The 24,801-nt window shown below is 38.5% G+C and overlaps 1 protein-coding gene across 7 annotated transcripts in view; it reads right to left on the bottom strand.

The window, feature by feature from the left end:
• Nucleotides 1-24,801, bottom strand: part of DCLK2 (doublecortin like kinase 2) — a 154,665-nt gene that overhangs the window by 36,088 nt on the left and 93,776 nt on the right. For 4 of the 7 annotated variants that reach the window (XR_005528756.1, XM_039234366.1, XM_039234367.1 and 1 more), the window contains exons 4-6: nucleotides 21,833-21,934; nucleotides 20,893-20,943; nucleotides 16,509-16,603 (exon numbers count right to left, since the gene is read on the bottom strand). Coding sequence is in view for 5 of the 7 variants with exons in the window: in XM_039234366.1 (XP_039090297.1) it covers nucleotides 16,509-16,603; nucleotides 20,893-20,943; nucleotides 21,833-21,934 (248 nt within the window). In the remaining 2 variants the exon portion in view is untranslated. The remainder of the gene's footprint in view (nucleotides 1-16,508; nucleotides 16,604-20,892; nucleotides 20,944-21,832; nucleotides 21,935-24,801) is intronic. The other 3 variants (XR_005528757.1, XM_039234368.1, XM_039234369.1) reach the window with 1 other exon arrangement.

Here is a 24,801-nt window from a genome sequence, read left to right as displayed (position 1 = left end):
GAAATAAATAAAACATTAAAAAAAATAAATAAAAATAAATGGTAGATTGTTTAAAACTAAAGTCCAGAGAGGAGACTTGAAGGGAAGCTGAAAAGGAAACTACAAGGTTCTCTAGCCAGTTCTGTTTCCCCAACTATCACACTGGTCCTGGTCCTCCTCTGGTTTCTCCTGGAGCCTCATCAAAAGCTTCCTTAGTTACTTTCAGTGTCAGCCATTCCTCACAGGATTGCCAGGAAGTTTCTGCAAGCGTAGTTCTGACACAACCCCTAGGTTCCAAAACCTCAGTGGGTCTTTGTGACCAACAGAATAACCCCAATAGAACACCCCCATGATTTGTCTCTCTACCTATCAATTTGGTTCCCACCATTTCTTTTTTCATGCATTTTATACATTAACTCAATTTTTTTTTTAAGTTGCTTAAACTTCCCAAATCTTAATTTTCTACTCTGAATATAGAGGGGATAGTAGCGGCTCCTGGTTCAAAGATTTGCAGGAAAATTTAAATTAGCTCATACATGTAAATTCATTTAGCATGTCAACCTGTTGGCATGTAAGACTAAGTCAATATTAGTTATTAGTATACCTTTCCTTAAAATATCTAGCATAGAGCCTGGAATCCAGTGACTGAGAAATGTTTTCCATCTACTGAATGTACAATGGCTACAAGAGCTTTTTTGCTGCATAATTCATTCTAAATCTGTTCCTCTTCTAATCTAACCCTTCCTAGACTGAAAATGGTCAGTCAAGGGAATAAGAGATACAAATTAAATTCATATCAGTCAAGGGCACCTGGGTGGCTCAGTCGGTTAAGTGTCCAACTTCAGCTCAGGTTGTGATCTCACGTTTGGTGAGTTTGAGCCCCATGTCTGTGCTGACAGCTCAGAGTCTGGAACCTGCTTCGGATTCTGTCTCCCTTTCCCGCTCTGCCTCTCCCCCGCTCACTTTCTGGCTGTCTCTCTCTCAAAAATAAACACAAAATTTTGTAAATAAATAAAGTTTATTTTATTTTGAGAAAGACAAAGACAGCATGAGTGGGAGAGAGGGAAAGAGAGAGGGAGAGAGAAAATTGCAAGCAGGCTCCACACTTTCAGAGCAGAGCCTGATGTGGAGCTTGAACTCACAAACCATGAAATCATGACCTAAGCTGAAATCAAGAGACAACCCATGTATCCTGGAAAGATCCCTGCTCACCCCTAGATTATAGTGATGGAGGAGGTGGACTGTTAATACCTGGAACCAGCAGTGGACAGGGACCATTTTCTCTGCATGTCTACATTTCACAGCCCAGGATGGGGCAGCCCCACACCCTCAGGTCACAGCTGGCTGAGTCAGGCCTGGGTGCTGGGCAGAAGCCATCTCTCCTCCCAACAGTCTGAGCCTAGGGAAATGTGCAGTATGCAGGCCTCGCACCCACTGCTGAGGTCCTCTGACCTGCGTTTGCCCCTGCCTTCCCCCATGCCTGCCTGATTGCTCAGCTCTCCTGGAAGCAGAGAGCATTCTTCTAACAAGTCCCTTTCTTGAGTCTCTAATTTGAGTACATTTTAGTTCACTGCAAGCTGATGTGTTCTAACTCAGGGCGTCTCTAAGAGGGAAGTTTTAGAAGGGACTAAAATGCAGGCATTTTTATTTCCATATACATTTTCACAAGGATGGGTGACTCCTCAGTGTTTACTAATTGAGTTCCCGTGAACCACTGTAACTTTCCCAGTGTTTGTTTTGATTAACCCCCCAACTCTGACCTAACCTGCATCCCTGTACAGTCCAGCAATTACAAACATGGTTTGTGTTGGGATTCGGAGGCAGCAAGAGCAATGAAAGAGACCAGGAGACAGAGAAGGTGTGGGAACTGGTTCCCTAGCAACTAACAGAGAGCAGGACCTGGGCTGAAGCCTGAGCAGGGGAAGTGGCCTGTGGTGACCGGGTCCACTGAAAAGCTATTTTCAGGACTACCTGACAAAGGTTTTACTAAATCACCAGGAAGTGTGGCTTTCTTAGCAAATAATGATGGGAAGAAGCATTTTTCAAAACTCTCAAGCTGAAATGATTTTTTAAAGTGCTAAACCTAAAGCTTTTACCAAAACAAAAACAAACCCTCTGTATAGTTAACGGCAGTGACATACCTAATTACCTATCCAAATAATGTTCCTTTATATGGAAATAAAGCTTAAAAATAAAAACATGAAGGGGAATCGTTTCATTACAGCACAACTGAATAGACAGGGACATGATTTGACACAACAGCTTTCCTTTCCTCCCTCAGCAATAATCTATGCTGGATTGTTAGAGGATGTAAAGATGAAGGGACACGATCATTGCTGCCCAGAAGTTTATAATCTTATAAGGAGACATGTGTGCACGTTTAAAACCTTTCCAAGAAACCTCTTCAATCTGAAAAATGGTTTCTAAGGTTCTGATGATTACAAACGACTCAACACCTGTGAGAGGGAGCCATTTTGCTAAGGGATGAATCTGGACTCGTACTGCTTGAATCACACAGCTAGTGATTAAGTTCACTTGACCCCCCAGTAATGAAGCTTGTTGCTCCAAGGGTACAAGAAAAGCTGGGTATTCACCAAGATCCCTGGACAGATCCCTGGCAAATGTGAAGTGTCTATCGTGAAGCATAAAGCAAAGCATTCCCAGTGCCCTGAGAGACATGCAGACAAAGCGCGATGAAAATGCAGGGGATGAAGCTAGGACTACAAAATTCACAGTATCCCAGGCACAATTTATGCATTTCCCTGTCCCCTGTAAGAATTATTCTCTTATTGAAGCAAGGATGGAATTAGCACCAGAGAGATTAAAATATGGTGTTCCTGATTAAACCTGTCCCATTCCTATTGTCAAACTAACAATTTTTATTAAAATCTCTTAAAATGCTAATGAGCATTTATGCTTCCATCAGCAACTATGATGCTGAGACAGCACAAAGGAAGTGCCTACATGCTGCATGTTAGCAAGATCCTCCTCAATAAAGCCTAAATGGATGGCAGCATCTGGGCTCTTTCAAGATTATCTTCTATAATTACTAACTGGTTCAAAAAGATGTGATTATGTTTAGGGGTAGGGAGAGCAAGGGAGCATATTTCCTAATGAGGCCCAGATTGGTCAAGGAGGGAAGGTGATGTAAAAGACCATAAAAGACCATAATGCTGAGAATGTTATGTGACCAGTCCCCACCACCCTATCTGGCAGTAGCAGGTCCATTTTTATGAGTAACCAACAAAAGGAAATGCACAAGAACCTGCTTCTGCTAAGAAGATTTTTATTTTATTCTATTTTATCTTCTTATTTTAAGAAAATTCAGTTCCTCAGTTGCACTAGCCATATTTCCGGTCCCTAACAGCCACATGTGTCTGGTGACTACTGTATTAGACAATGAGATACAGACATTTCCCATCATCTCCCATCACCTCAGAATGTGCTACTGAACAGCACTAGGTTAAGCACTTAAGAGAAATTTATATTATTTTCTTTTAATTGAAGTATAGTTGATGTACAATACTACATTAGCTGTAGGTGTACAACATAGTGATCTGACATTTATATACATTATAAAATGCTCAATCTGATAAGTACAGTTATCATCTGTTATCACACAGAGTTATTACAATATTCTTGACTATATTCCCTAGCTTATACTTTACCTCTTAATCTTCTTCACCTATTTTGCCCATCTCCCCATTCCCCTCCCCTTTGGCAACCACTAGTTTTTTCTCTCTATTTATGAGTCTATTTCTGTTTTGTTCAGCTCTGCTAAAAACTTTAAAAGACTTGAAAATAGGGCAGAAAAAAAAGTCTAAGGTGTTCTTAACTGCTAGCATTATTTAAAAAAGCATTCAACTGGGAAACCTGGACAGCGACATGCAGAAAAATGAACCTGGACCACTTTTTTTACACCATACACAAAAATAAACTCAAAATGGATGAAAGACCTAAATGTAAGACAGGAAGCCATCGAAATCCTTAAGGAGAAAGCAGGCAAACACCTCTTTGACCTTGGCTGCAGCAACTTCTTATTCAACACGTCTCCAGAGGCAAGGGAAACAAAAGCAAAAATGAACTACTGGGACCTCATTAAAATAAAAAGGTTCTGTGCAGCAAAGGAAACAATCAGGTAAACTAAAAGGCAACCAACGGAATGGGAGAAGATATTTGCAAATGACATATCAGATAAAGTGTTAGTATCCAAAATCTATAAAGAACTTATCAAACCCAACATCCAAAAAACAAATAATCCAGTGAAGAAATGTGCAAAAGACATGAATAGACACTTTTCCAAAGAAGACATCCAGATGGCAAATCAACACATGAAAAAATGCTCAACATCACTCATCATCAGGGAAATACAAATCAAAACCACAATGATATACCACCTCACACCTGTCAGAATGCCTAACATTAACAAATTCAGACAGCAACAGATGATGGCAAGGATGTGGAGAAAGAGGATCTCTTTTGCACTGCTGGTGGGAATGCAAACTGGTGCAGCCACTCTGGAAAACAGTATGGAGGCCCCTCAAAAATTTAAAAATAGAACTACCCTATGACCCAGCAATTGCACTACTAGGTATCTATCCAAGGGAAACAGGTATGCTGTTTTTTAAGGGCACATGTTTCTCAATGTTTATAGCAGCACTATCAACAATAGCCAAAGTATGGAAAGAGCCCAAATGTCCACTGATTGATGAATGGATAAAGAAAATGTGGCATACATACATACACACACACACACACACACACACACACACAATGGAGTGTTACTCAGCAATCAAAAAGAATGAAATCTTGCCATTTGAAACAATGTGGATGGAACTACAGTGTATTATGATAAGTGAAATTAGTCAGAGAAAGACAAATATCATAGGACTTCACTCATATGAGAACTTTAAGATACAAAACAGATGAACATAAGGGAAGGAAAGCAAAAATAATATAAAAATAGGGAGGGGGACAAAACATAAGACACTCTTAAGTTTGGAGAACAAACACAGGGTTACTGGAGAGGTTGTGGGAGGGCAGGTGGGCTAAATGGATAAGGGGCATTAAGGAATCTACTCCTGAAATCATTGTTGCACTATATGCTAACTTGGATGTAAATTTTTAAAAAAATAAATTAATTTTTTAAAATTAAAAATAAATAAATAAATAAGCAAGCATTCATGGCTGACTGTGTAAATGCTAAATGAGTAACATTTTAGCTTTTTACATTTTTAGCCAAGAAGTCAAGTCAGAGTGTCCTATGTTAAATTTCTTTGATAAGCAGATTGTTAAAACTTCCACAAAATTTAAAATTCAAAGAGAAATGTTAGGTACTACACTAAAAACATGAAGTCTTATTCAAAAATGGGCAAGTCTCATAAAAAAGTAGAATGACTATATCAATAGATTATAGCATATTGAGTCTCCAGTATAATGCCAGACACTATTTCATTATGATTTTTAATAAAAGGAAACACTTGAGCAGAATATAGGAGATATTGTGTACAGAGTTGACTTACTTGATGCATCTTGGGAAATGGCACCATGATTCAATTTTTAATTGGCCTACTGCAGGGGTCAGGAATGTTTTCTGCAAAAGGTTAGGGAGTGGGAATGCCTGGGTAGCTCAGTTGGGTGAGCATCCAGCTCTTGGTTTCAGCTCAAGTCACGATCTCAAGGTTTGTGGGTTCAAGCCCCGCATTGAGCCCTGGGTGTCTGGCTCTCTGCTGACAGTGTGGAGCCTGCTTGGGATTCTCTGCCTCCCTCTCCCCCCCGCCCTCCCCCACTTGTGCATGTTCTTGTTCTCTCTCTCTTTCTCTCTCTCTAAATAAATAAACTTTTAAAAATAAAGGCTAGAGAGCAATATTTTAGGCTTTGTGGTATGGTCTCTTTCACAGTTACTCAGTTCTCCTATTGTAGAATAAAAGCAGCCACAGACCACATGTAAACAGATGAGTTCCAATAAAACTGAATTTTGAAAATAAGGCTATGGGCCAAATTTGGCCAGCAACAAACTCTTAGTCCTCAAGAACTTTCTTAGGACTCTAATTCTTACCCTTTCATACTCTAGAACAGAATAATCCTCAAGGTCTGTCTATAAAACAGTGTTTCTCTGGCCTTGGTGGTATATTAGGATCACCTGGGATGATCTGAAAGCTTCTATTGCTGGATTGCACCCTGAAGTAAAGAATCCCTGGAGTAGAGCCTGGGCATTTTTATTTTTTTAAGCTCCACAGATGACCTAATGTGCAGCCAAGTTTGAGAACCTCTTTGGAGGAAGTTTCTGGCAGCAATTGTAACTCTTCAGCTACCTTGTCTTCTCTGTCACTCATCTAACAATCTAACAATTGCAAGTTATCTATTGCCAAGGAACAATCTTCTCTTTTTAAGAAAAGGAAAGAAGACACTAACTACAGTTTACTGAATGCCTAATTTATGGGAAGTCCTAATATGAGTACTTTATATCTTATGAATTAGGTATTAAAATCTTCATTGAAGATTATAACCAAAACTCAGGGAGGTTATATAACTTGTTCAAATGCCACAGCAAATGCAGAGTCAGAACTAAAGCCAGATCTGACTCCAGAGCCCAAGAGCTATTTGGCTATTCTCACACTGTCCCCTCCTCTGACAACACAAAGTCTTCCAAGGCTATTAAGTTAATGTAGGGATGCCGCCCAGCATAAGACCCACTCATCAAAATATTCATTGTTGTATATTTAGAATATACTTTCAGATTACAGAACTACAGCCACATCCCTGTAATTTAATCAAATAATGACCAATTGATAAATTCACAGCCTTTCCTCACATAAAGAGAACTTAAGAACAATTTTTTTCTTTAAAAAGATAACCTCTGAAATGTACTGAAGATTTTTTTTTAAAGTCAGGATACTAGATATTACTTGCAAATTGATTTGCTTCCATTATAATTTTGGAGGATTTGAGAAAAGTATATAAAAACATCAATTCCATAAAAAAGGAAAGCCAGTATGAATTACAATAAATGCTAAATTAAAATGCATTTAGTAACAGAAATCTTCCAAAGATAAACAGATGGTCAACAGACACAAGAAAAGATGTTCAATGTCACTAATCATCAGAGAAATGCAAATCAAAACCACAATGAGGTTTCACCACATACATGTCAGAATGGCTAAAATCAAAAGCACAAGAAACAAGTGTTGGTGAGGATGTGGAGAAAAAGGAACCCTCATGCACTGTTGGTGGAAATGCAAGCTGGTGCAGACACTTTGAAAAACAATATAAATGTTCCTCAAAAAATTAAAAATAGGGGCACTTAGGTGGCTCAGTCAGTTGAGCATCCTACTCTTGATTTTGGCTCAGGTCATGATCCCATGATTGTACAATCAAGTCCTGCATCAGGCTCCACACTGAGCATACAGCCTGCTTAAAATTCTCTCTTTCTCCCTCTGCCCCTCTCTTCCTCTCTTTCTTTCTAATAATAATAACAACAACAACAGCAACAACAACAGAATTACTCCATGATCCATTAATTCCACTATTGAGTATATACCCAAAGAAAATGATAACACTAAGTCAAACAGAAATACACACCCTTAAGTTTATTGCAGTATTATTTACAACAGCCAAGATATGGAAATAACCCAAGTATCTATGCATAAATGAATGGATAAAGAACATATGGTGTACATAAAGACACAATGGAATATTAATCGGTCATATAAAAGAATGAAATATCGCCATGTGCAACAATATGGATGTATCTAGAGGATATGCTAAGTGAGGTAAGTCAGAGAAAGACATACCATATGATTTCACTCATAAATGAAATTTAAGAAACAAAACAAATGGCGATAAAAAAGAGACAAAAACAAAAACCCAGACTCTTAAATAAAGAGAACAAACTGGTGATTACCAGAGGGGAGGTAGTTGGGAGAATGGGTAAAACAGGTAAAGGGGATTAAGAGTAGACTTATTGTGACAAACACTGATTAATGTAACAGAATTGTTGAATCATATTGTATGACTGAAACTAATATAACACCATATTATATTTGGATTTTAAAAATTAAAATAAAGACAGAAATCTTTATCACTTTTGTATTGGATTTATGATAATTTACTCTGAAATACTTCACCATTAGTAATGAGATATGAGAACAATTAATGTGAATCGATACCTAAAGGCTAGTAACATACAAAATGTATTATCTGTAGCCCTACCTTAGACTTGCTTTCATTTGGCAAAATTAGTGGTGCTTGATTTTTGTGATTGGTTAACAGTGGTAAATAGTGGAGTTATTCAGCTAAACAGAACCCATAGCCTATACATGTACAATCCAATTCAACAGTCCATGAAAGGGGCTGTCAGTTCCCTTGAGTATCCCTGCTATCTCAGTGGACCACATGGTTCACCAAAACTGGCCTAGACTCTGCATATCCTTATGAGTGAGCCTTTCAGACCAACTGTTGCCTTACTGTGTTGTAAGCAACAGACAGGTGGTATAACCATGGCTACCTGCTAAAAATGTCTGCATGTTTTCATTGTGAGGTATCACCAATTTCGAGGATGCCAGGGTGGCTAGGTGAGGTGCCTGACTCTACAGTTCAAACTATGGAAGTTACCATTTTAAGTCATGGGTGCAGACCAATCCACTACAACTTCTGAGTCCTAATTCTATCCAATTATCTTTAATATACTACCAAGAACAATTTATAATGGCCTACTTTCATGAATAAAGGAGCATTTAAGATTAACATATGAGTTGCTTATATTCAAATAAAATTCTTACATGTGATCCTATTTATATGCTGATTTGCTTGGCAAACTCTCCTTCCAGTAGGCTTCAGCATAGTTGAGCCATTTATCCACCAAGTGCCTCTATTTAATAAGCAACCACAATGTGCAAATCACCGTCCTGAAACAGTCTGAGATTCCTAATGATGATTTATTTTGTTAGGCCACTGAAGTCTTCAAAAGCTTAGTCCCTCTTCTGTTTTTGTTTCTGTCTACAAAATCAATTACATTCAGAGATGAAGTTACCACCCAGCATTTCTGGGTAATAAAAAGTATAAAAGTAGTCAGTCTCTTAGTACTGAAGATTATTAACTAGCTTTAAATACCAGAGAAAAACCAAAGCTCCAGGGAAAAGCAAAAATGTCTAAGGTCAGCGGCTACTGTGGATTTACATTTCACAGCTTCGAAAAGAAGTTTTGAAGTTCAGAAGGTCAGAGAGTTGCATTTTAGCTCTGCCAATCAGTATGAGATACTACCAGTCCTTTCATCACACTTCACAAATCTGGAAAATCTTTCACCACCAGCAGACCCAGGAGACATCATCAGATAAATATCAGCACATCAGACGGTTTATAATCTCAAGATGTTGGATAGTGTTCCAAATGCACTGTTTTTTTTTTCTTTCTTCTTTCAACCAACAAGAACACTCACAGTAGACAGCCTCCAGGCATACACTTCAGCATCAAAATGTGAGACATTTCATCCCTCAGTGTCCACAGATGTGCCCCTGACTCTGAAGCCTTAAGTTACTACAGCCTTGAAAATCCTAAACTGGGACATGGATGATGAATGAAATTCCAGGGAAATGCTTTCTTCATCCATCTGGCAGCTGATGACACATTTAGTACTCTTTATTGCCTATCTGTCCCAAAGAAAATGCTGTGATTTAAGCACAGAAAATATTCCCACAAGGAAAGTTATCAGCTAGATCGAGGGACTCTGAGTAGCTTGGGCAGAGGAAACAGGAGATCATGGGCAGAGGTCAAGAGGAAGATGAAGATTAAGAAGAAAACATCAGTGGTGGTGGGATTCTAGAATTTGAAGGTGAGAGAAAAGAATGGGCAGGGAGTGATCAGTCAAGAGAACAAAAGACGGGGAGAAGAGCAAAGCAGTGAAACTGATAAGGAGACTTCTGTGACCCTCAGAAAGGAGAATGGGCAGAAACCTATTGAGGGAACAGGGACAGACCAAGAAAGAAATTTGAGGTGGCTGATAAAGAGATGAAAGCAGAGAGAAGAGGTGTGGCAGCCTCCAAAATGGTTCCCCTGAGCCTCATCTCCTGATTTTCATGCCCTAAGGTAGACCCTTCCCATGCAGAACTGTGCTGACACATGACTACTAAGCTCTTACGGAAATGATGGCGCCTGACTTCCAAGACTAGGTCATAGGCAGTAGGGCTTCTGCATGGCATTCTCTTTTGGATCATTTGCTTTGGAGAAACCCAGCTGCCATGTTCTGAGGACACTCAAGTCAACTTATGGAAAGTTGTACATGGCAAGGAACTGAGGCCTCCTGACAACAGCCAGCACCAACCTGCCACCACATGAGCAAGTCACCTTGGAAGGAGATCCTCCATTCCCAGTAGGGTCTTCAGGTAACTGTAGCTCTGGTGCACACCTTGACTACAACCTCATCAAAGATCTTAAGCCAGAGCCACCTAGTTAAACTGCTCCTGGATTCCTGACCCACAAGAATTATGCAAGACAATAGTTTTAATTTTTTTAATGTTCATTTATTTTTGAGAGAAAGAAAGACAGAGTGCAAGTGGAGGAGGGGCAGAGAGAGAGGGAGACACAGAATCCTAAGCAGGCTCCAGGCTCTTAGCTGTCAGCACAGAGCCTGACATGGGGCTTGAACCCACAAACCACAAGATCATGACCTGAGCCAAATTTGGACACTTAATGGACTAAGCCACCCAGGTGCCCAAAGACAATAATTTTTTATAGCTATTTTAAGCTGCTAAATTTTGAGATAGCATGTTACTAAGTTGCCTCACAGTGTACTAATGGATTCGGGCTGTATAAAAAGGGCAGGAAAACAGAGACTAAGGATAGAGTCAAGAAAGCAATTCATAAGAGAAAAGCAAAGGAAGTAATACAATCTGAAGTCTGACTTCTCTTACATCTTCCTCCCTTCTTATATACTACTTCATGTTAATTTTTTTTTTGTAGGTAAAACTTCCCTCATATGAACACTAAACCTGGAAATCCCAAGGCTTACAGTAAGAATGAACAGCAAAGCTATTCTAAGCGCTTTCTCTATATTTAATTAACATCAACCCTGTGCACTAGGTCCTATTAATCGTTTCCTCACAGGTAAGGGTGATATGACTTGCCCGAGATCATACAGCTAGTGAGTGGCCATGCCAAGATCAAACCCAGAAACTGTAGTTCCAGAGCTCATGTTTTTAACCACTATACTGTCATATCTCCTTCTCCAAATGGAGGCATCTAAGTACAAATGAGCTCTAGGCTTCATTCTTTGACACTCTCCTTCTATGTAACTACATACTATGGGGCATTGCATCTGCCTTAATCCTCTGGCCTGAGTGGGCAAGAGATTTGTCTTGGTTCCCTTTAGCTTAACTGGTTCAGACTGAAACACTCACAGAAAATTTTAATTATTAAGGACGACTAAAGAAGAACAAAGGCCTAGTACAACTTGGCATGAATTAGCCTTACTAAAAAGGCCTTTGGGCTCCCCAAGTGTCTGACTGTAGTATGTAGCCTGGAGTCAAGATAAAGCCTGGGGTGTCATGAAGGAGGCTTGGTTCTGGCCAACAGAACTACCTCCTTCCCAGGTGACCATGACCACCAATGGTTTTGTCCTAGTTAAACCAGATTCCCTAAATCCATACAAAAGGAAAACCAGTTCTATTAGCTACAGACTAGGTTTTGGGGAAATGGCCCAATAGAGACCTCCTAGGTAGCCGTAGCAACTCATTTTATGACTTTTTGGTCTGAGCACGTTGTTTCCAGTCATCTGTTTAAAAGACTGGCATTGCTTTCTCACTGTATCTTAGAGGCTAGTAACAGTGGTACGTTTGGGCTCTGTTTTCAAATCCCAGTTATGCTACTATCCTCACAATGTGGCTTCCATAACAGGCCCACCATGCAATATTATCTCATTCCCAGGTACCCATGTGTTTGCTGGGCCTGGACTACATGATCTTGTTTCAGCCTATGTCAATCTTGACAATACTCAGCTCAATTTTTTGCTTCCAAAGAAAACCAATAACCCTAACCTCTTGTGAACTTTTGTCATTTTACTAAAGCTTCATGGGGTCAGGTAGAAGTGCTGGACACTTCTCTATCTTTCTACCTCCCTTCATCTACCTCTCCCCCAATCAGGACTGCCTCACCCTTTTCCCAGGCACCATTCCTCTATTCCTTTTCTGATATCTCAACCCGTTTTTATTCAGAACATTTATGCATATCTAAATCCAGATACTCAGTAAGCAAAGCATCCCCAGCATTCCCCCTCCTAAAAGACCTATCCATTGATTTTCCATAATAATCATGCCAGCTTTCTCCTGAGATTCCTGGGCTGCAGTCCTTCAAGCAGATCCTCCAGTAATGGAGGGAAAGTCAGAGGTTAGAGACAGACCCTGAAAGAGTCAGAGATCCCAACGGGCCACTGAGACCCTGAGTTAAATGTTACTTCACATCTCTGCATCTCAGTTTCTCCATCTATAGTATGAAGATTAACCTATAGACCTGAGATTACTGTGTTTTCTCATTGTAGGTTTCAAAGAACTAGCAACATCAAAAAATGATAATTGAACTAATTCTCAGTTACCCTAACATCTTTCAGTTTTAGGTTTAAAGGACCCCAACTGCTTGGTTGCCACCCTATTCCTTACACTTCCATCCTGAAAAAAATATTCACAATTGGGAGAAAGCTTTGCTTCCTCTCTTGGCTTTGGTCCAGCTCTTCAAAAAAGCATGATCTTTTATAAATGCACATAAATGGTGCAGAAATGCCTCCTTCAAAAAGTATTACAGAAAAACTGAGTAGTTTTTTTTGTTTGTTTGTTTTTGTGGAGGTGGGTTGCTTCTGTATTTCTCTTTTTTTCAATGAGCAAACAAAAAACAGCCATGGACACTCTGTGGTCAGAGATTAAACACCACAATATGACTATTTTCATTTTCAGTTCATCCAAAGTCTCTGTCAAAACACTAAAATGATTCCCAGAAACTGCATAAAGAGGGGAAGGTTCTAAGAGGATCTCAAATTCTGCTTACCTAGACTTGATTCTGCTTAATTCCCAACTTAGTAAAACCCAGATAGTTAAAAAAAAAAAAAAAAAAAAAAAAAAAAAAAAAAAAAAAAAAAAAAATTCTGGCAAACGCTGCGTCCTGGCAGATAGAGAGGAGTGTCAGCTCCCACAAATGCTGTCCTGGCATGGTTGGCTTGTTTTTGTCAATTCTGATTCTGTGGAAAAAGATTATCTATCCCCAAAGCCATTAAAGCCTCAAACCAGGATAAATAGTTCCTGCCTATGAAAAACAGTCCTCCATTGTCAGACAATCCCTCTTAATTGATCTTAATAAGCCATTGTAAATGAAAGGGAAGAAAAAAGCAGAGCACTAAAACATGATAATTATCTGTAATTCTCCATTTATAATGTCACTGAATATAGAAAATACTGCAAAAGTGGACAGATGCTGACTCGCACTTAAGACATCAAAATCAGTGTATTTGGTTAAGTAACATGACTAAGCTGCAGTATTTCAAAGGCAGGTCTTCATCCCTATGACAATATCCAAGACCACAGATTGCCGGGGACAGTCATGACATGAGGTTCCACAAGGCATGACCCAGGCGGCAGTTTGGCACTGTGGCCTAAAACCTGATCAGTGTGGCAGAGACTCATCTAGCTGCAAATATTTAATGTAAAATTTGGTAATTCTGTGTCAGCTTTAAAGTGAGAAGAGAAAGATTCCCTAACCTTCTAGGTGGGTTTTTTTTGCTAACTTAAAAGAACTATAATCCTAGCATTTTGGAGGTCACTTTAAATCAAATGTCCTTATTTTATAGATGATAGAAAGAAAACAAAGAATAGGCCTCACAGCTGTGAGCAAAGCCCACAGGCTTCAAGTGTGGTGGAAGACAAAGTTGGTTTGGGAGGGACCAGAGTGGGGTCATGGAAATGTTAAGTAAATTTGAACAGTAAAGGAAGGCCAGGGCTCAGAGTCCAAAGTCCTTGAGCTGGAGGCAAGGATGGTGATAAACAGGTCACACATTAAAAGCTTGGGACACAACATCCTGACCTTGTAGCTTCCAAGACCTTGGGGCTGACAGATGAAGAGCCACAGGAAAAGAGCATGGGCTCTCTTCTTCCACCTCTGCTCCAGGGAAACTTCTAGACTCATTAAATGCATTTGCATTGAGGTTACTGCCCCCTCCATGGAGAAAGACTGCTAGGATCACCCAGGTACAAACCTTATAGGGTCAAAAACTCCCTCTCTCAACTTGTGGGAGGAATCCCCCAAATAATTGGAAGCAGCCTCCATCAGAGATCACCCCACAGTACATCCCAGCTCTTCCCCACCCAGAAAGATAAAATAATATCCAATCCCTAAACAACCTAGGGTCATTTCCACCTCACAGAACCCGCCTATACTCTCTCACCTTGCGAGTGTATTTTCACCTTAAAAAACTGTTCTGTGCTTGCTACTTTCCTTCTGGCTATCTTTACTGGATTGCAGGTCCCCAGGTACATCTCATGGGCAATCCAAAGGAAACCTCCCTTCACACAAGGCAGAGGCTCCCAGCAGTTACAGAAAGACCACTACTCTTTATCCAGATAATCTCATCTTCTATCTTGACCAGTAACCAACATTTCTCTTATCTTCTTTACCTCTTTAGGCACCAACAAGAAATCCTGAGCAGGGATCTATGTGCTAGGTGCTGGGGTTGCTATATCATTTCTGATACACTCAGCGTGATGAGAACAACTTCATCTAATGTCTCAGCAATAAAGCAACTTACTATGTTTTTAAAATTCCATGAACCTCCACTCCAGAAGTGCAAGTGATCTTGTGCGACTTTGTGTGCAAGGATGTAGACTGTGTGTGTATTCTGAGCATTCTAGTAGCACCCATTAAAAGGAACAATTTTAGGCTCACAACTGAAAATGAGCCAAAAAGATGGGAGCAAAGGTTACCAATAGATAACAGAAAAAGGGAAATGAATGACACTCTAGGGAAGCAGTCAGGTATCTGCCAGGGGCTCAGCCCAGAGCCATGGCCTGGGGGAGGACATGAAGAGCCTTCACATGTGGCTCCTTGGAAAGCTTGTGTGGGCTCTGCCCTAAGGCTAAGAGTTACCAGCACTAGGAGCCACCTGCTTTTATATCAACACACAACAAAACACCTGAAATCAGAAAAGAGGTGAACTAACTTCAACTATTTTTACTTTAGTTCTCTTGAAAGTTACTCAAATTAAAACACTGCACCTCCTATCTATTTCGGAGACAATAAATTGGGAGGGGGGAGCTGAAAATACTTAGCTGGTTAGTGATTTTTAATTTATATCACTTTCTCAATCATTCACAGTTAAGAATTCCACCAAAATCATATTATAAACTGACCTTAGCCAGCCAGTTTAGCACTTCAGAAAATGCCTGGTTCTACTCGTAAAGAGGAGCTTCCACCACTTGGAGGTAGGTGACAGCTATGTACTTGCTGCTCCCAAACTTACTGCCAGCTTCAGTTCAATTTCTGCCAACGCATACAAGCAAGCAGGCACAAAAACAGACAAGCTGTCCTTTTCCAGAAGGAATTTCTCTTTCTGATCTCTGTGACTTACACGAGTATCTTGCAGGTTCACTTTGTTCACACAACCTTCTCAGAAAAGGACGGGAAAACCCAGTGTCAGGTGGAGAATGAGCCCTTCGAGAAGTAGGGGGCCCACGATCCTCCTTGATCCTTGCTGCAGGTTCTCATTCCTCTCTCACCCAAGGGTGGTGAGGTGCTTACAACTCATTTCACTAACAAAAAAGATTTTCAACATCCTCAAAAGTAAAGAAAACCACTCAGACAATATTTGAAGTGTTTAGGCAACCATCTTTGGAGAATATTTCTACAAAAAGACACTTTCAATCTTCAACCCAAGTTATTTACTGCTATTTTACCAGGCAAAAGGACTGAAAACTACTAAGCAAAATTAATGTTGAATGAAACCAGATTTGCAAAATTTCAACACCATTTATATTTTTAGGACCTCACAGTCAAAACTTAGGATTTATTTCTAACTTCTCATCAAAGTGAACATATCTTTTTATGTTACCACATTTGTATATAAGTACCATGCTAGTATTTCATTCTATTTTAGACTTTTGCAAAGTCAAATTAGGTTAGCTAGCAATATTAAAATCATCATTCAAAATGAGATTTTTAGAAGAATTATAGTGTTCTCCAAGTCTTTCCCACTGCAAACCATTTTGATAATAATGTGAAAACTACTATTTAGTATACTTCACCACAATATATTCAACCCTAACCACAACCTTGTAGTCCCATTTTAGAGATAGAAACACTTGAGCTCAGAAGAGTTAAGTGAGTTGACCCAGATTACTAGATGAAAAACAAAGGATTCAAAGCCAGGTCTTCCTGGCTCCAAATCCTAAACTCTTTCCCTTTTGATTTATTACACCGAAGCCCCTGAATAAATTAAACTACCAAACTATGCAACTCAAAATAACAAAACATGCAAACATGCCATGTATCCAATTTCATACCTTCAGTCCTCTGAAACTTCCTGGGCTAGTTGGGGAAGAGCTGGAGGATTTCGTTGATTTAGGAGTAGACAGTTGGCTGCTGGGAGTTCCATTAACTGACCATAAGACAACAAAGGAAACAGAGGTCATTAAAACCCAAAACAACAAACCTGTGTTCAAAAACACTAAGCACATGCACAACATAGCTCCAAGGAAGGTTTGATTCATTTAAAGCTCAAAGCAGATGGCAAATCAGCAAAATGCAAAAGTAATGTGTCTTACTGCATTACAAAGTATCAGACAAATAAGGACTAAAACTAGAATTGTTTTCATTAATTGTTTTCCAACAGTGATATAAACAAATATATAAAACATTATGGAATTAGAGATGTGAATGAGAACTTGTCCATACACTCTGCCCACTAGCAAGGGTAGAAAAATAAAATGGCTGGTATATTTGTAATGCTTTACTATGAAGGTTTTTCTCTAACTTCCAGTATCCATTCTCTTGGTATATACCAACCTGAATAACCAAGAAGTTCTACGGCTCTCCAAACCAATTCCACCATAATCCAAACACATTTTCTAAGTATATCCTTGATGGAAAGGGAATATTACTGTTATTTTTCTTCTAGCACCTACTTATTTGTTTGAAGGCCATAAAAGACATTCTTCAATTTTATCTAAACTAGTCATTTCTAAATTCCTTCTATTTTCTTGTTTTCACAGTTTAATTTCTCCCATTATTTAGTAAATCTTGGTGGTTTTTATAGAACCCCCTCCAAACTTCCATACACTTCTTAGGCTGAAAGCTCAATTTAGAGCACACCTAGGAAAAGTATGACTGCTACTATTTTCTTTTCTTTTTACAATGTTTATTTATTTTTGAGAGAGAGACCACATGAGCATGGGAGAGGCAGAGCAAGAGAGAGCGAGAGAGAAAGAAAATCTTAAACAGGCTCCACTCTCCCTGTAAAACCTGACACAGGTCTGGATCCCATGACCCTGGGATCATGACCTGAGCCCAAATCAAGAGTCAGATGCTTCAATGACTGAGTCACCCAGGCACATCTAACCACTGCTGTTTAGAGGGGAAGATAAATTTTCAGATTTCGTACTACAGAATGCTGGTCAAACATTTCAGCAGGACTCATGCTCATTCTTAATTGTATCACCTGGATCCATCTCTGCTGTAATTTCACAAAGTTCGTAGTTAATGTCTATGACTGGTGTAATTATTTTTCTAAGAAGTTATTTGTAACCTCTTTTATCATTAACCTTTAATGTTTTGCCTAAAAATAGAAACTGCCATTCATCTCTATGGAAAGAAAAGTCCATCTTTTTTTTTTTTTTAATATCAGGAAGCAAACAACCATTATTTTAAATGAAGCTAATGGGTATAAAAAGCAAAATGTAAATAAAGATAAAGGTCCTAAATAGGGGACTCAAAAAAGTGAGCACCCGTCCTCGAGTAGGGGCAAAAGTCCTGTATCGACAAGTGTTTGTAACAGGATGTATCATCTGTAAACAAGGACATTTGGGGTCTACAAAGTCATGCTTTTTTTTTTGCTGCATTGCTCATTTTTAATTATTGGGTACATGGGCTGCGTAGGTGGCTTAGTTGGTTGAGTGGCTGACTTTGGCTCAGGTCATGATCTCACGGTCTGTGAGTTCAAGCCCTGTGTTGGGTTCTGTGTGGACAGCTCAGAGCCTAGAGCCTGCTTCAGATTCTGTGTCTTCCTCTCTCTACCCGTCCTGTGTTCATGCTCTGTCTCTCTAAGAATAAACAAACATTAAAAAATAAAGTTGGGTATAGATGAAAAAAAATTCTAGTCACTTTTAAGTGACCAAACTTTAATTTTTCTAATTCAAAATCCCTCATGCATAAATAATTATCAGTTATCTATAATTTCTTAATATATGTGCATCTTTAAAGTGCAAGTACAACACAAGGAACTGTGCAATTAGAAACTTTTAAGAATATTCAACAGTCCTTGTTATTTCTTAACTAAGTTAAATTTCAATGTTGTTTGTTTTAAAAATCCTCTTTAAATAAAGGGAATTGATGGCAGGAATTCACATAAAATAGAGATTATTATGGGCAATGAAAGAGCTGAGTTGCGGTGAGCTGAGACTGAATTTTATTCTCTTTCTTCTTCATTCCATACAGCAACCTGTACAGGTGACCAATCCCTACTCAATAAGTGCTATTAGCTTCACAGATGTTCAGACATCACACTGGTATCAAAGGTTACCTTGGAACAGTGACAGAAAAGGGACTAAAGGAGAAAAATCAATTCCTACAAATGGTGATCTTGACAGCAAACAAATCTCCCTAAAGACATACTACCCCCTGCTTAAACACAGTTTCTTAATAAAACTCAATGCCAGGATTTTACTGGTGTCAGTAACTACATGTCCATATTTCCCCCAAATAATCTCAGACTAAATAGATACTAAGTCACCTCTGGGCCTCTAAGTTTCCCAGAGCATTTGGAAGGCTCTAAAAGTGTTTCCTAATGAGTGGTCCTTAACTTCATTTATTTGCACATTTCTCCAGTCTTACCCTCCAGGGAGGGTAAGTGGGACCCAGGACAGTGCCGTGTTGTAGCCACTCCCCTCACACTGCTGCCACCAACTGGTAGGCAGGTAACAAGCTGCCAGCACCTTTCTCCTCCCACTACTCACCACCCCCAAATTCTTTCCCAACATAAGGCTATTTATCATACATCCCTCCCCTCTACTGTAAGGTAACAAATAAACTTAAGGCTTTCGTTGTTGTTGTTCACCTGCTTGAATACTCTACATCTTGGTGGACTCTCAAAGATTCACAAGAAACTGAAAGTGAGAATTTTGAGGACTCAAATTAGGGTAATATTTACTGAATTATGCTATCGGGATGAATTTCTTTGTTTATTACACGCTACTTAGCTATTCTGATTGAGTTTTGTTGAAGAATTCAGTCAACAAAGTGAAGAAGACTTCACTTCTGTCCCAAGATAGAAAAGTACAATATTATGTCTACCGAGTTACTAGCTCTCTTTGCAACTCCGATTAGTCCCATGGAATTTTCTAAATGTTAACAGGTATACCACAGCTTTTAAAGAGGTCTATAAAAGTGAGTTGTACTTATGGGTAGTTGGCTTTTAATAATACAAAATCCTCAGGTTTCTGTAACTGCAGTATGTGCCAAACATACTCTTTTTTAATATTTATTTTTGAGAAAGAGAGAGAGAGAGGGAGAGAGAGAGACTGACAGTGCATGATCAGGGGAGAGGCAGAGAAAGAGGGAGAGACCGAATCTGAAGGTGGCTACAGGCTCTGAGCTATCAGCACAGAGCCCGATGCAGGGCCTGAACCCACGAGCTTCGAGATCACAACCTGAGCCAAAGTTGGACACTTAACCAACTGAGCCAACCAGGTGCCCCTGTGCTGAACATACTTATGAGTATAATCTCTCATAAAGAAGCTATTTGCCCTCTGAAACATAATTTAAACATCTCACAGCTTTTACTTAGGAGTTTAAGATCTACTCTACTATCCCAAATGCAAATATGGACTTAAACACTGAGGGCACTGCAATGTTAAGATTTCTTGAGTCAATCTGTAAGCATTCCAAATCCAAGTTAAAAAGACTTGAATAAATCTTTCCTTATACAAATATGATTATGAAACATGTTTTTAGTTTAGTATGTATTGGATTCATTATAATACCTGATTCCTGAATCACTTTCCTCACTTCTATTTAGTTATTTTACTGTTAGGATAAACCTCTGTAAACCTATGGCTAAATGAAAAGCTAAGAACCTGACAAAAATCCACATTTTACTAAATGGTAAGGTCAGATAATTGTATTTATGCAAATTTCATGTTATATTAGCTTTCCTTGTTTGAGATACTTTACAGAAAGCACAGTATGATTTGAAATAAGCTTCACGGTAGAGAGATGCTTTCAGTTAAAAATATTCATATTGTCAATATTTTTAGATAGGGTGTTGGGCCTAGAAGGGGAAGAAGAACAGAAGAGTTTAATTGTTTTGATGGCCATTTCATATTACTTTTTCAATAACAGAATATATACCAATATCAATAACATTGCAAATGTTATCTTCAATAACAGAATATTAACTAGAAGATAGGCTCTTGGGTGTGGTGTGCTTTCTCAATCGCTTTGTCCTGCAAGTGCATACAGAGGCATCTGGCCATCTTCTGACAATGAGGTTTTCTGATAAAGACAGGAGGCTGAGGCATCCTGAGCACCGTGAAGCATTCCACAGCGCACAGTGTACACTGGTACAAGCCAGATACATTCATGGAAATGGAGCAAAAGGAAACAGAAATGTGGCAAAAGACAAAAACGAAAAAAACCCAGCAGAGCGACAAAGCCATAGTCATCATGGCTCACCTGGGGATCTGGCTGCAGAGTAGGCACTGGAGTGAAGGCCACCCCTCTTTACTGTACATTCAGTGAGTACAAGGAGGAGGAGACAGTAAGGAAAGCAGTTATTCAGCAGGTCTGATCAGGCATGTATACAAAAAACGGGTAAAACAACCCAACCTAAGGAAAGTGGGGTGGTTGCTAAAGGGGAATCAGTGAAAAGTATAATGTCCAAAAAACTCAGACTTTTATAAAGAGCCTGATGCTTTAGACAGTTTTTATTGATACTACTTTCATCAAGTTCTAGATTTCCCACATGTAAAATCACGTTTTTCATATCACTTCCTTAACAGTAAAATGATATTCCAAAATTATTTATAATTACTAGAGACAAACCTTATAAAATTAATACATCAAGATATTGACAGATGTTTTTAGCTTTATAAAAGTGCCCCAGAGCAGTCAAAATTAGGACAAATCTACAGGTTTAGAACCTGAAAGAAACTTAATTACAGATAAAGCTGACTTCTAAATAAGTACTAATTTCCAATAATAATCACTGCTACTATTCAACTGCTTAAAGAAGGAAACACCTGCAAAATTTATCAAATAAATGCATTTCTGTTAGGTGTGTGTACGTATGTTTTAAACCAGTAAGAGAAGAAAATATCCATAATCATAGAGCACAAAGTTAAAAATATAGTATGCAATGGTCACAATGTGAAGCACTTCTGAGTAAATACCAGAAGATTCTAGTTAATGATTGTTCTTAAGAAAATGTATCAGGACAAAACAAACAAGTGTCTTAGCAGATTTGTAACAACTCTGAGAAAGAGACTTAAACATTTGGTTTTAAAAGTCATGTCACCTATCTGTTGTTTTGGAACCAAGCTACATACAAACATGGGGAAGCTTACTAGTTCATAATAACCAAAGAATACTGAAAGGAAAATGATTAACCACCTACCTGAAGCTGGTGATTTGCTGCGTCGGGAGGGCCCAGGGCTTTTAGATCCAGAATACTTAACGGCTGAGGAGCGAGAATAAGATGACTTCAAGACACGGCATTCTAGAAAGGAAGGAAAATGCAATAACTAAATCTGGTTTAAATACTAACCAAGGGAAGATCACACGTGAACATAGACTACTGCCTAAAACCATTCCTGGATTATTTTCCTATTGTTGTTAAATGTTAATATACAGAGCAACTGTCCCAAAAGTACACCTGATATTATCTTTACTGAAGCACACATCTTGCAGAGCACATCTCATCATTTCTATATGAATGAATATAGAAATCCCAATGTCCTAACTTAATCACACCCACAGAGCCTAATCCAAATGTGTGCAACTTCATTTTTTAGTCAGTAGCGCTGAGAGCAAAAGCCTGCAATTTTATTATTCTCTCCAAACTCTCTGATAATCTTATTTTGAAAGGGTATGGGACTTCTTACCATCTTATTTTCCACTGTCCCTAAGGATGGAGCATCAAAAATGAGGAAACTAGCTTTAAACAATAACTCTGGTTTTTCCATAAATCACCAAATAAAATAGCATTTAGAGTACCAGAACTAATTACAGCTAAAGCAATCACTGCTAATTTGAATAACTAACAACATGGGTTTTGGAGTCATGCAGATTTTGAATGAATCATGACTTTGATTTTGCTAACTGGGGGACTTCGGTTAGGTTCTAAGCCTCAGGTTTTTCCCCTATGTGATAGGGATAAGTATAAAATCTGCTTCGGAGGCTTGTTATAAGGATTAAATTAGATAACATATTGACTGTAATTTATGTTAAAATACTTCAATTTATGCAGTAAGATTAAAATGTGGATTGGTTTTAATCTATACTTCAGGGGCAATAAATTAACATGTGAAGTACACTAATCAGGAAAATACACACCAGGGGAGGCTAGTTAGCATCTGAAAGACCCAAATCAAAACCTTACTCTGAAGGGGGCTGTGGCAACCTCAGTTTAGTTAATCAGCATTATGTAATTTAAAAAGTATTTTGTTGTTGAAAGGAGTGGTGTGTGTGTTAGAATCACCTTAAAGGCACTGCCACTCTTTAGTAAGCACAAGTGTAAATCTAGAGAACCAAGAACTAGAACTTCAGAACTACACCCTCATTTTAGGTCTCTAGGCCCGCCCCTGAAGCCAGCTCTTAATAGGAGGTTTTTGTCACTTGGCTAAGACGACATTAACAATCTATTGAATCTTTAATGCAAGATGTCAGGATCCTAAAAGGATAGAGAGTTAAGACTTTGTTAAGATTAAACACATCTTTAATTAAGATTAAAATAACTGATTTTAAAAGCAACAAAAACTTTGTCCCCTAATAAATATAACAGCGGCAGAATTAGGTCTAATGTTATGGCTTGATGGTGGTGGTACAATGACATTTACAGCAACAATAAGAATAGCAATAGCACATACTATATTATAGGCACTAATTACTTCACCTATATTAACTCATTTAATCCTCACAAAATCTTATGAAAAAGCCGATTACCCCCAGTTTGCAAAAGGTTAAGTAACTGGAGACTGAGAGGGAAGAAATCAGTAGCTCTCAACAACCTTTCACTATTGGAGGTCATCAGTAGCTAACAACAAAAACTACAAATGATGAAACTGGCTTAGGGAAGCTTCTAACATACACATAAAGCACAGAGAACAATGACTGCTACATACACAGTATGTACTCAGTAAATGTTGTTACCCAAATTAACCGTGTGACCTAGAATATCCTGTTAAAGTGTCTCACCTTTCAAATTTACTAATATTGACTGATATCAAAGAAATATTATGAAATGGAAACTAAGCTAAAATCAAGGAAGATGTAAAATACAGATGATAATGCAAACGCACAGTTTCAGTCAACCTTAGTCATCCCTGAGAACAGGGGAGAGTATTAGCACACATAATACAAAAGGACATTCTCTGTACTTCTTTCCAGTGGTAGTACCAGTTTAAAGCAGGGTCAGTCCAACAGAATACAAAACAGTACAGGAACCCTCAAAGAAATTTGGCAGCAGTGAAAAAATGAAACAAAAACAAAGTATAGAGAAATGAGGCCCATATACAAAGTAGATACATTATCCCCAAGGTAACTGACATAGTGTAACAGGAAAGAATTACACAAGGAAGTTCGGTGCCACAGAATGTATCATCTTGAATTTTAGCAAGTTTATGGATCGCACTATTTGGTAATATGTTTCTCTAATTCTGGATGGTCAGAATCACAACTGGAAAGGGTACACCATCAGTCTAATTTTTGAAAAGCCAAGGTTCCTGATTCATGAAATTAAAGAGTGAGAGTGTATCTCTAACATCCCTCTCCTATGTGAAATGTTATGTCTGTATGATTTTATTTCATTTAAAGAGGAAACTGACTATCAGCTAAAATAATCACGGTTACTGTAATAGGTTTAAATTAATTCAAGACAACAAGATAAAGCAATTTTCCAGAACCAAAACACTTGAAATCACTGGCGTTATTGCTAAAAAGCTGAAAACTCCATACACTGGAGAAAGGGATTTTCTTATTGTATCAATGAAAATAGCTTTGTTTTTTTCCTGCATACATGAACAATGCATGCTATTTTTTCAAGTTGCAAACAGAACAAGTTAAAAAAAAAAAAACACCTGAGACAATTATTATCAACAATTTAGTTACTATCCTTTTAAATATCCCATTACGCACATGGAAATTGTATAACCATTTCAGATTCAATAGAATCCAATTTATGTTGGCACATCCCTTGTTCTGAAACAGGGCAGGAAATTCATCTCAGAGGCAAAAGAATGCAGTAAAAAGAGAATTAAAACAGCTAAAAATTGAAAAGTACTTGAATAAAGTTTTTTGTTTTTTACAACCAGGCAAATGCTTTCATTAGTTACATACATACATACATAGAGTATGGCCACTGTCCCC

Source organism: Hyaena hyaena, unplaced genomic scaffold, assembly GCF_003009895.1.
Source record: "Hyaena hyaena isolate Hyena2069 unplaced genomic scaffold, ASM300989v1 scaffold_89, whole genome shotgun sequence".
Taxonomy (NCBI): domain Eukaryota; kingdom Metazoa; phylum Chordata; class Mammalia; order Carnivora; family Hyaenidae; genus Hyaena; species Hyaena hyaena.
The sequence above is the reverse complement of the archived record's forward strand: the minus strand, read 5'-3'. Positions and strand labels throughout refer to the sequence as shown.